Source organism: Petaurus breviceps, unplaced genomic scaffold, assembly GCF_028583685.1.
Source record: "Petaurus breviceps papuanus isolate PSGF00001 unplaced genomic scaffold, PetGlider_PUasm1.0 90792, whole genome shotgun sequence".
Classification (NCBI taxonomy): Eukaryota; Metazoa; Chordata; class Mammalia; order Diprotodontia; family Petauridae; genus Petaurus; species Petaurus breviceps.
In genome coordinates, this window is record NW_027187347.1 from 8241369 (window position 1) to 8254737 (window position 13369).

Below are 13369 nucleotides of genomic sequence, written 5' to 3' on the forward strand. Positions count from 1 at the left end.
GGCAATTGGGGTTAAGTGACTTGTCCAGGGTCACACAGCTCAAGTGGCTGAGGTTGAATTTGAACTCAGGTCCTCCTGGCTCCAGGGCCAGTGCCATATCTACTGCGCCACCTAACTGCTCCTAGAAGCAAGATGTAATCCCAAATCCTCTGAAATAAAACTCTCTGTTCTGCATTCATTTTTCAATAATTCTGATGTTTTTTGATTTTTTAAAAAATCATCATATAATGTCACAGTCACACCTCGTATAAATGTCAGAGTTTGTAAGTTTATAGACAAATAAATGGATACATGGAGCATTTATTAAGTGTTCAGTCTGTGCCAGACACTGTGGTAAGTGCTGGGACATAGATACAAACAGGCAAGATGGTCTCTACCCTCAGAGGACTTACATTTCAATGGGGAAAGACAATAAATAAACAGAGCTGGAAGGGGGAGGGGCTAACCTGAGAGAGGGTGAGGTGTACGGGGAGGAGGTAGAGAAGTCCAGAAAGAGCCAAGCTAGGAGTGATATGACCATAGTTAATGCCCTTCATGAAATGGTGGTTGGGCTAGGGAGCCACCAATCAGGAGAATGGACCTTAGGGTAGAGGTTTCTTGAGGGTTGGGAAGGTGGTTGGGAAGGAGGTGGAGAAGTTGGGAGAGTGAGTCCAACCTGGACACAATACCGTATACTAGAGAAAAGAAATGAAATGACTACTGAGTTGACACTTGGCAAGATTGATGTGGAAATGAAGGCATGTTCCTATGCGTCAGGAAACTCTCCCTTGTTTAATGTCTGCTTCTGAGGGGGTACATACAGAACAGGATAGCTTGTTGGAGCCAAAAGGTAATCCTACCTTCCTATTCAGTCTTTGTTAGACTATCCAGGGCACTCTGGGATTTGACTTTAACTGAAGTCTCATGTGGGGAACTTGAAAGGCATTCAGAGGACAGTCAGACCCCATGATGATTAAACATGAGTCTCTCAGCAACGGAGTGCACACCCTGTCTACACAAATTTGTAAAGGAAAATACTTTGAAAGTTTGTGAGTTTAGTAGAGTATTTCTTGTTTCCTATCACCCAAACCCAATAAAATGGAGTACCGTCTTGTGGCCACTGCATTGGCTTGGAATGCAAGCTAAAAGAGATAAAGTTGGGGTGGGAGGGAGGAAGGAAGTGGTATTTCTCCTCTGTGTTTTCCAGAACTGTGCAATCAATCGCCAGCGTGGAGGGAAAAGTTAAGTGGCTTAAAGGGGATTGAAAATAATAACAACAGGCTTATTTAGATAAGTGAAAGCCCAAAGACTGTATAATAAACCTTCCTAGATTTGAAAATATCATGAAATTAAAGCTAGTTAGCAGCTCTTTTCAGCTGAGGGCAAGATACAAAGGAATGAATTTAAGCTGTATCATAAGGGATTTAAGGTGACTAGAAGGAAGAGTTCCTTTTGGTGAGGGCTATTAAATTTTGGTAAGAGTTACACCCAGGTTGAAGTACCATCTCTGACATATATTAGTTATGTGTTTGTAGGCAAGTCATTAGTGCCCTTAGCAACTCTCTAAGACCAATTTAGCCAGGAATATACACAAGTTGTTGAGATATATATGCATGTAGATGTATCTGTGTGTATATATGTATGTATATATTGGTGAAGGGAGTTTCTGCAGTGGAAGTTCCCTATACTGATAAAATCTGAGGTCCATACCTCTGTTGTTGGTATCCTTTCACTTGTGTCTGACTCTTTGACCCCATTTGGGGTCCTTTGCAAAGACACTGGAATGGTTTATCATTTCCTTTTCCAGTTCCTTTTACATATGAGGAACTGAGGCAAACAGGGTTAAGTGATTTGCCCAGGGTTACACAGCTAGTAAGTGTCTGAGGCCAGATTTGAACTCAGTAATATGAGTCTTCCTGACTTTAGGCCCAGCACTCTATCTGATGTACTACCTAGCTGCCACACTTATCCATACTCTTATCCACCGCAAGAAAAAGAAGACAATACAAAACAAGGTTTCTAACAGAAATTATTAAGTGAATGTTTTTAAAACCAGACAAGATTCTTGTTAGATTAAAAATAAATTTTGCTGTTAACATTCTTTATATCACTTGGATTTCTACCTTTCTCCCTCCTTCTTTCCTTTCATCCCAGAGAACCATCTCTTACAACAAATAATTTTTAAAGAAAAAGAGAAAGAGAAAAAAAATCAGCAAAACCAAGTGACACATCTAAAAACATCTGAGTTGATGTGTAACACCTGTGAACCCTTTAGTTATTTCTACAGGATAATTGGGAGAGATATGAATGGGTTCTTCTATATCTGAGCAAATGAAGGTAAATGATTATTTGGAATCAAAGAAATGAACACTGTGACCTTCAAGATTTTGGACCTCCCTGCCCCAAGATCTTATGGGTCTGTTCTGGTTTTAATGACCCCAGATCTCTCTTATTCAAGAACCCAAAACAATAGCATCTTTCCTGGTACTCTGACTTCCTATGTATTCTATAAGATATTATTTACATCCTACAAGAAGATAAAGGCTCAAGTACAAAAACTTCCACTCTGAGAGGCCTCTTGTCTAGCAAATTGTCCAGAGTTTTAGGTAGTATGGATCTAGAAGGTGATTTCTTTTTTTGAATAATATTTTTTCCCCAAATATGATACTCTCCAGGTTCTGCCCACTTCACTCTTCATCAGTTCATGTAAGTTCAGGCTTTTCCTGAAACCATTCCCTTTGTCATTTCTTATAGTACTCTTATAGAGTATTCCATTACAAGCATATACCACAACTTGTTCAATCATTCCTCAATTGATGGGCATCCCTTCAATTTCCATTATTTTTGACACCACAAAAAGAGCTGTTACAAATATTTTTGTACAGATAGGTACTTTTCCATTTTTTGGACCCCTTTGGGATACAAACCTAGCAGTGATGTTGCTGGATGAAAGGGCATGCACAATTTTATAGCACTTTGTATATAGTTCCAAATTGCTCTTCAGAATGGTTGGATCAGTTCACTGCTCCAATAATAGTGCAAGAGTGTCCCAATTTTCTCACATACCCTCCAACATTTATCATTTTCCTTTTCTGTCATATTAGCCAACTTATAAGTGAGATGTAGTACCACAGCATTGTTTTAATTTGCATTTCTCTAATCATTGTTGATTTAGAGCACTTTTCATATGTCTATAGATAGCTTTTATTTCTTCATCTGAAAACTGCCTCTTTATATCCTTTGACCCTTTATCAATCGGGGAATGGCTTGTATTGTTATAAATTTGACTTTATATATCTGAGGAATGAGGCCTTCATCAGAAACACTTGATATAAAAAAGTTTCCCCTGGCTTTCTGCTTTCCTTCTAATCTTGGTTACCTTGGTTTTGTTTGTGCAAAAACTTTTAGATTTAATATAATCAAAAATATCTGTTATATACATTGTAATACTCTTTGTCTCGTTTGGTCATAAATTTTTTTCCTTATCCATAGATCTGAAAGGTAAATTATTCCATGCTCCCCTAATTTGCTTATGGTATCACCCTTTATGTCTAAATCCTGGTATACAGTGTAAGATGTTGGTCTATACTTAATTTCTGACATATTGTTTTCCAGTTTTCCCATCAGCTTTTATCAAATAGTGAGTTCTTATCCTAAGAGCTTGACTTCTAGGGTTTATCAAACACTGGGTTACTATGGTCATTTACGACTGTGTATTGTGTACCTATTCTATTCCACTAATCTACCACTTTATTTCTTTAGAAGTTGATTTCTATGACAGGACTTCTATGCAGTCCTGGACAGTAGGGGTATAACACTAACCTCCAAGGAGTATTCTTAGCACAAAAGAGATTCCCTGTATCCATTCCACCCCAGTCCCATGGTCCAGCATTCTTGTTCCTCATGGTACTTCAGACTGCCCTTTGTGACTAAAGGCCAAGATGAGGTAAACTCAGTGGGTAGTTTCTTATAGAGAGACTTTAGAGTCTTTTGGAGGGCCCTCTGATATATCTACTACATGAGACAAGCATTGGGAGTAGGTGCGGCAAAGATACAAAGAAGTATAGCATATAGTAGTTACCTTCAAGCAGACTGTAGATAGCTAGTTTTCTCTGTGATGTAGGCATTCAGAAGGAATGCTCTCTTAGGACTGAGTGGTTAAGGATGTGCCGTTAAAGTGGTGGAGTGTGGGTTGTTTTGAAGTTTAGATAGAATTTGGATAGTCAGGAGAGAAGAGAAAATCTTTCCATCAAGGGTAATGGTTCAAGCCTAAATCTGCTGCTGTCCTCCAACATTTTCCATTCTTGATTATAGTCAATTGCAGAACTCTAACTAGCAACAATGGTGCCCAAAGCAAGAAATACTAAATGTATCCTCAGATCAACCAGTAGAGGTGGTGGAGGATACCTACCCTGACACTTCCATGTTGGGGAAGATTGAAGATCTCAAGTTATCAGCAGGTTGAGTTAGGGAGCTCACTTGCATAGGTTTGTATACGCTCAATATTTCAGGGCCCTAGGGTAAAGCACAGGTTACTACTTATGACTTTGGCTACAAAGATAACCCCTTTCCCAAAGGATCAACAACCTGAGAGATGGTGGTAATCCTAGTATTAGCATGGTACTTATGGCTCCTGGAACTCATTATCAGAGATGTTTATTCTGCAGGATATGAATTCTATGTGTGAAAATTTCCTGTTAGGTACCGTAAGTGTAAACTATGGAAAGGTAATGCTAAACATTTTTGCAGATAGGTACATTTTTGGAAGACTCTTCAAAGCCTGCTTTACTACCTTGTTCAATGCTAGCTGATCATGCCCTTCTATTTTCTAGGCTAGACTACAAAAACAACGGACATTCTGCAATAAACCTGAGAAGGGGAAGTGTAAATTGTGGATGGCAATCGTTTTCTTCATAAGCCTCATCGTAGTGATTTTTATAAGCTTGATTATCCATGAAGGTAAGAATAAAAAAAAAATAATTTGATAGAGAGAGAGAGATCTATATCCATACACATACTATGTATATGCAAGTGTGTGTGTGTGTGTGTGCACGCGCATAATTCTTACTAATCTAGGTTGGGTTGTCCTCTGTGTTTTTTCAGCGGCCAAGAAATGGAACTCATAGCTACATAGTATGGATATGGAAGTGGTTTGGAAATTAGAGGCTTGCCAAATTTATAAATATAAGTACCATTCCCCAATTGATAAATAGTTAAAGGATATAAACAGGCAGTTTTCAGGAAAAGAAATCAAAGCTTTCAATGGTCATATAAAATGCTCCAAATTACTAATAAATAGAAAAATATAAATTAATGTACCACCTCACATCTATCAGATTGGCTAATATAGCGGCAAGCACCCCAAGCGTCCTCAGGGTTTGCTGGCACCACAGGTTCTTGGATCTGCTTTGATAAAGGAAAGCAACTCAAAATGGGTTAACAAGCTTACTTTAATCAGTCAGAAAATATTGTTTACCTTGTTCAGGGGAAAAGGTCAGCACCCTGAACTTCAAAGTATACAGGCAGAATTATCAAGACAGAAACAGATCAAGTAGACAGCTTTCCAAACTGTCCAACCATTACATCTATACCAAATCAACATCTGGGTTTCAACATCTGGGCTTTTCAAAGCCGGGGGCCTCTGGACAACGGCTTCCCAGAATCCAGATCAAATCACAGAACACTTCTCAAAGTGAGCCCCAAAACAAAGCTACACATCAGGGCTTATATAGCCTTCTCCTGGCTCAGAGAATGTAACAACCTTATTGACTCACTGGCCAATCAAAAAGTATCTACTGAAAAACAAACCTTCCACCCCAGGTTCCAGGTGCACTTTAGCCTAGGGGCAGGGAAGATCTTTAAAATTTACATTCCCATTACAGCTAATATAACAGAAAAGGAAAATGACAAATGTTGGAGGGGATATGGCAAAATAGGAACACTAATGCACTATTGGAGGAGTTGTGAACTTCTCCAACCATTCTGGGAACAATTTGGAACTATAACCAAAGGGCTATAAAACGGTGTATAACCTTTGACACAGAAATACCACAACTGGGTTTGTACCCCACAGAGATCAAAGGAAAAGGAAAAGGACCCATATGTACAAAAATTTATAGCAGTTCTTTCTGTGGTGGCAAAAAAATGGGAAAGTGAGGGGATGCCGGTCAGCTGGGAAATGACCAAACAAAATATGATATATGATTGTTCATGGAATATTATTGTGATGTGAGAAATGGAAAAGGGAATACTTTCAGGAAAAACCTGGAAAGACATATGAATTGATGAAAAATGAAGTGAGCAGAGGTAGGTGAACATGGTATATGGTAATGATAAGCTGTGAAAGACTTAACTACTCTGATCAATGTAATAATCCATGACAAATCCAAAGTACTGTGAAAAATGTTATCCACCTCTAGAGAGAGAACTGGTGAACGAAAACTGAAACATAGATTTGTCTACTTTACTTTTCTTTTTTTTTCACATGACTAACTTGGAAATATATTTTGCATGATTTCATATGTGTATAACAGGTATAGTATTTCTTGTGTTCTCAATGAGTGGGGGAGGGGCCAGAGGAAGGGAGAGAATTTAGAACTAGAAACAAAAATATAAAAATAAAGAATAAAGTATGCCATGGGAGGGAATGGTGGGGACTTGACATTGGCATGTGGAGTATGTTTGAGTGATTGATTTGAGCACCAGAGGAAGAGTTAGAAATTCTCCTGTTGCAACCTTTGTGTAACCTGGAATATGTCACTTGAGCTTTCTGAAATTATTTCCTCATCTGCACAGTCAGGATAATAACATCTGTCCTGCCTCCTTCGTGGGGTGGCTGAGAGGATAAGATTATGTAATAGGTGAAAACATTTTGAAAACTGCAAAACTAAAAAACTGAAGAATTAAAAAGGATGGGGGTGGTGAATAAATGCATATCAAGTCACCAATCAATTTAATATCAATGTAGAAAGGAATCTTTTTTGGGAGGAGTAACAAAAACATTATGTTTTTTTCTTAGGGACATAATAACTGTTTTCAAATATTCAAAGGGTCCTCATGTGGAAGAGGGATTTAATTTGTTATATTTAACCCCAGAGGTCAAAGCTAGAGCAATGAGCAAAAGTTGTAGAAAGGCAAATTTTGACTTGTTTTCAGGAAAAACCTCTTAATAATTGAAGCTTTCTGAAAATAGAATGGGATGTACCTTGATGGGATCCCCCTTACTGGAATCTTCACGCAAAAGCTAGGTGACCACTGGTTAAGCATGTTATTGTGAAACAGATTGGACTTTTGCAGAATTCTATTCCAACACCAAAAAGTGTGATTTCCTAAAAATCACTGACCTTCCCTAGGAATCATGATGTACTTCAATCAATCAATCAGCATTAAAAAAAATTTACCATGTACTGTTTTGCCTCATGTAGTTTCATTTATAATTTCTTGAAATACAGCTCGGAAAAAAACAGGCTTTGAAAGAGTCAATTGTGATTCAAATGGAGCTACTACCATGGCTTTAAATCCAAATCACTCTGACTCTCACTAATTGGCCAATATTAGGTTCTAGACCAAGCCTTACTTGCTTACTGTTTGGAGGGCTCAGAGTGAGTCAAATAGCAATTGTTTTCTCTTCTGACCAGAAACTCTAAGGGTTTTCCTCTCACAGAATGATTCTTTTGGGAAAGCAAACGAGGCCATGCTTTGTCTCAATTCTAACCTAGCCTTTAATCACTGAATGGGCATTGCCTCAGACAAACTGAGACCTGGGAAAGACCTTACCTTAAAAAGACCAAGGTTTCCCACTGCATTCTGACCCATCGCCAGTCATCCTGACCTAAGTCTTGCCCCCAGACTCCAAGGACTCTCAAGGAGAGTGAAGCTGATGATTCTGCACTGCTCTCCCTCACTTCAGTGCAATTCACTTGCAAGTCAACACATCACCCTTCTGATGTCATTGGTCCTCTTCATTTTGTACCAGGAACTGTGCTAAGTGCTGGGAGTACAAAAAAAAAAAAAAAAGCAAAAACAGTCCCTGCCCCCAAGGACCCTACATTCTAAAGGAAGAGTGAATATATACATAAGACAAGTAAATCGTACAGATAGGGATCCAATTGAGATCCAATCTTTAAATTTTCATTTCAATTGTTTACACCTCAAAAACCACAGCTACAAATCAGGACTTGATTTATTGTTTTGTTGATTGTCTGGCCTAAAAAGAAGTGATGGAGAAAATGTTAATAATGCTGATTAAATTTAAAAATGTATTGTATACACACACAGACACGCACACGCACACATTTACCCCCCTGTTGAGAGCTGGCTACCAAGCACTGAATAGCACATGCCTGCAAATACACTTTCTATCCTAGAGAGGAAGGCATTAGCAATTGGGGGAACTGGGCAAAGACCTGCAGAATATGGCTTCTGAGCTGAGAGTGAATGAAGGCAGGGAATTCTAAGAGGCTGGAGGTGAGGAAGGAGAGCATTCCAAGCATCAGAGAGAGTCTGTGCAACAACTTGGGGGATATGGAAAGAGCTCCATGTATGAAGAATGGCATGTGGGCTGGACCCAAGAGTGGGCCGAGGTGAGTAATATACAGGGTGTTCCAAAAGTCTTAGTGTAGTTTTCAGCAATTAAAGTTTGAAGTTAAAACTGTACCAAGATTTTGGGAATATCCTATGTAAGAAGAATGGAAAAATAGGAAGGGGCCAGTTCTGTAAAGCCTTAAATGTCAAACAGAGTGGTTTATTTTTTTTTTAACATAGAACCACTGGAGTTTCTTGAGTGGGATAATATGGTCAGATTTGTGCTTTAAGAAAATGACTTCGGAGTGTTTAGAGGATAAATTGGGGTAGGCAGAGATGTGAGGCCCTTGCTTGCCTTCTGTCAGATACTCCTAAAAGCATGAGAAAATGAAGAGAGGAAACCATGACAATCTTGGGATGGTGGCTGAAGACTCTCACTGGCCTCTTGTTTCACAGATCCATTTATTTTTTTGGATGTTTAGTTCATTTAGGGAAGCCTCTGTGTAGCTGCTCTACTTTGTATAAGAGAAAATTGTTTTCTTGCCTCAGAAGAAATCCTCCGCAATCTATATAAGGGATAGACTTGGTCGTGTCACTGCAGATAAGTAACGCTGCGTAATTCCAAGGGTGGCAGATACTGAATAAAAATGGTTTGATGATGTCACACATCCCAACCTGGGCTCCCTTCCTCACCCCAAGCGTGGTTGGGGGATTTTATTTTGTCATGACATGTTTAAGCGATACTATGAGAAATAGATCTGTTTTCTTTCTGAAGGAGTGAGTCACAGAAGATAACTTATGACGTCGTGTTTTATTACTAGACAGACATGTTTCACAAGTCTAAATTCCTAGTATAGGGTGACTCATGGGAAAAAAATCTAGTCTGTTGGCAGAGGTTGATGGCAGATTACTGAGATGCTGGATAACAGGGCCCAGGTCTTATATATCTGTAGCTTCCATAGCCCCCAGCACAATACCTCACATATTGTAGATGTTTCTGCAGCTAGGCCTAACACATTACCTCAGGGAATTGGGTTATCTTTCTCTGATGGCACCAGTCAACTTTGGTGCTATATAAATGAGTAATGATTTTTCCCATCCTCTCCATCCCATAATATTATGCAACTTTCTTCTTGGCTCCTGTTGCAGGAAGCTGGGTCTCCTTTCCAAGGATAATCCCTACCCCAACTTCTCTTGGACCACATTCTACCATGCTACTCCATTCCTTCATTCAACAAATATTTATTGAACATTTACTATATAGGGCAATGTGTGAGGCATTGGGGGGATGATATTGGCTCTTTCTGGTTCCTCTGGGTCTCCTGAGCTCAGTCATGCTGGAAGTGTAGGGGCTGATATTTATGGGCCTGATCTCACTGCTAAACAGCATGAGAGCTTTGACCCACTCTTACTGACCTGGACCCTCCCCCCACCCCCTTAGGCAACCTGGTGGCCCTCCAGTCCTCAATGCTGGATAGATGTGGACACTCAATTGTCTTAACCCTATTGTAGCTCAGAACTCCTGAGCTGGGGGATCCACCAGAATTAGCCTCCAAGGAGCGGTCATGGGCCGCTATGCCGAACCACCTCCTACAGTTTGATAAATCAAATTCAGCAAATGTTTATGAAATGTCTGTCATATGCTGGGCATGCTGATAGATGCTGTGAATATAAAGATGAAATAAGACACAATTTTTGCCCTGAAAAAGCTTATAATCTGGTGGAAGACATATGGTATGTTCAAATAACTGTAATACCAGTTCAGTTACAGGGGTCCCAAAAATCTTAGTGTAGTTTTAACCTTAAAACTGCTTTTGGGACTGACACACACATATTTTACATATACATATGCATATTCATAAATATGTATATAAATAAAACACAACCCCAGTTAATAACTTAAATCCATCTGCTATGAATGAAACCTGAGTTGGTCCTTGATGAAACTTGGATAACTAATATGATCTCTGGGTCTCAGTTTCCTCATTTGTAAAATAAGTTGTTAGATATATATTATCTCTGGAGTCCCTCCCAACTCAAAATATATCGTCCCAGGAAAGTAAAGATTTCAGTGTATATTTTATGTGTCTGCATGGTGATGGTGAGGGTACATGCCAATCATGGGGAAAGGCATGAGCAAAGCAGAGATCAGAGGGAGCAGGATAAAAATAAGACATGGCAAGTGGTCCTTTTTACAATCTTTTAAAAAAAATTCTGATTTTAACAGATACCAAATAAAATAAGCATTTATATATCCATGGAAAAACAGAAAAAAGGGATTATACACAAAACCAGCACCCGCACTGAGGTTGTAGGTATTATACAGCATATGAAGAAGAACCATGTAAGATAAGCCTGGAAAGGTATGTTGGAACTAGATAATGGGAGGCCCTGAATGTTAGGTTAAGAAGTTTATACTGTAACCTTGGGCAAGTTATTTAACCCCAATTGCTTTTAAAAAAAAAGAAAGAAAAGAAGTTTATACTTTATTCAATATCTTCCAGCATCATGACCCTGGACAAGTCACTTAACCTCGCTCAGCCTCAGTTTCCTCACCTGTAAATGGGAGATAATAATACCACTTACCCCTCAGAGTTTGGATTTCAAAATTTTGTTATTGTTACTGTTAGGATGAAATGAGATAATATAGGTAAACCCTGAAGTACTATATAAATCCTGGCTTTTATATGGTCATTCATAGTAAGCATCAGGAGGTTAAATTTGAACTTGGATCCTCTAGCTCCAGATCTAATGTTGTTTCCTCTGTAGGACACTACCTAGGAAGAACATTGGTCTTCTTTTGGACTCAGCCTTCAGCTCTTTTCACTCCCATCTTGCTCATAAATGTCATCTATGCTTATACCTTCACCTACCCTACACCTATCTGTAGAGAGGGTACCACCTCTGTACAGATAGTACCCTTATAGATATATCTAGATCCCAAGCACTTCAGTTCTCAATCTCCAGTGGTCTACTAAACATCTTAGCTTCAATGTCCCATCACCATTTAAAAATGAACATGTATAAAACCAAATTCATCATCTTTTTCTCCCAAACCTATACTTCTTACAACCTCCCCTTCCCCCCTCCCCCTATTAAATATGGAGACCTGGGTTCTGATCTCAGCAGAGTGACCATGGATACATGCTCTAACTTGTTGAGATCTTCGTTTCATCTACAAAGTGAATGATCTTGATGATCTACAAAGTTCCTTCCAACTCTAAAAGTTCTGTCTCTAAATTTCTGCCCATGGTGCCATCATTCCTGTTTTCCTTGGCTCCTCTTTAAACACCTCCACATCCTGCCAGTTGCCAAGTCCTGTCATTCCTTCCTTGGCCATGTTCATCACATCCATTCTTATTTTTTCATTCCTGCCGCAGACTAGCTGAGATTCTCATTACCTCATGTTTGTACTTTTGCAATGGGCTCCAAACTGGCATCTATCTCTACCTCTAATCTCTTCCCCCTTTCAATACATTCTACGTGTCCCTGCCATGTAATTTTCCCAAGACATCACTTGGCACATTTTACTCTGCTGCTCATGAATTGTTAGTGCTTCTTCATTGCCTAAAGGATAAACTACTTGGGCTGGCCCCTTCCTAACTCTTCAATCTTATTTCCCACTATTGCCCCTTTAAGAATCCTTACTTTAGACAAACTGATCTCATTTTTTTTTGTCTTGAAATAGTGCCTTTATTCCTTTGCATAAACTTTCTCCTTCCTGCAATGTAATTTCCCTGCCCTCCTCCTCTCTCCTTTCCACTCCAGCTTGTTTAAGCCCTAGCTTTCCTCTAAGGTCCATCTTCTCAAATGAGGTAATTTAAGTAAGGCATTTTGCTAACCTTTAAGTGCCATATAAATGCTAGTTGCCTTATTACTGTTATTATCATCATCATCGTTTTTGTTCTTGTTATCTGGGGTTCCCTTTCCTCCATGAAATCTTTCCCAATCACCCATTTCCTCTTCTCTTCATTACTGTGACACTTGTTGATGACATCATTCTTTAGGTTCTTAACACTGAACATCTTCTTGTATAAGTGGTCTATCTTGCCTACCAGATTTTGAGTCTGTACAGGACTGAGACTAAGTCTTACAACTTGTTGTGTTCTCTTTGCTGATGTCTAGCACATTTCCCAATATATTGGATACATTTAATAAATATTTGCTGAATGAATGGATGAAGTCCTATATATGTGATCCATTCAATGTAGAACTCATATAATCAGTGCCTATTAGACATTCCTCCTTATCCTTGGGCCTGCCTTTGACCTTTGAGGTCATAGGATTAGAGGTTCCTAGATTTAGAAGTGGAAAGGACCTTAGATGTCCTAGAGTTCAATGCCCAGAAGAGTGAGTTTTAGAGAAATGAAGTTACCCACGATCATAGAGCCAGGTAGGGTCAGAGATGGGATTGGAACACAGGCCTTCCTGACTCCAAGTTCAGCATACTATCTATTCTATCGCACTGTCTTTCACTGGAATCCATTGGAATCGTACATATAGTCTATGTTCATTGCATTTCCTATTATAGGAGCAATGTGACTCAAGAAAGGTACAAAGTTATTAATCCTCCTTTTTGTCTCCCATTTGCCATTTTTCTAGGGAACAGTTGAAATATTCTTTTGGGTTTCTTTACTAGTCCGTCTGTTACATTGAGGTTTATTCTACTATGAGCAACTTGCCTTTTCAATGGCCACTGCAGGCCATCACTACCAGGTATGATAGCTAGCTTTTGTTAGATGGGGTCACCTATAAACAGGAGCTGAATTCCTACTACCTGTTTATTTCCCATTGTCCAAGAGAAAGCAACCCATAGTACCTTATTCCACTGGGGCAGCATTGAGCTAATGGTGAATAACTGGTTATT

The 13369-nt window shown here is 39.2% G+C and overlaps 1 protein-coding gene across 2 annotated transcripts in view; it reads left to right on the forward strand.

Annotated features, from left to right (window-relative positions):
- The window catches only part of CUNH3orf52 (chromosome unknown C3orf52 homolog), a 48730-nt gene that overhangs the window by 14982 nt on the left and 20379 nt on the right, over positions 1-13369 (forward strand). For both annotated transcript variants that reach the window (XM_069069831.1, XM_069069832.1), the window contains exon 2: positions 4812-4938. In XM_069069831.1, the coding sequence (XP_068925932.1) occupies positions 4812-4938 (127 nt within the window). The remainder of the gene's footprint in view (positions 1-4811; positions 4939-13369) is intronic.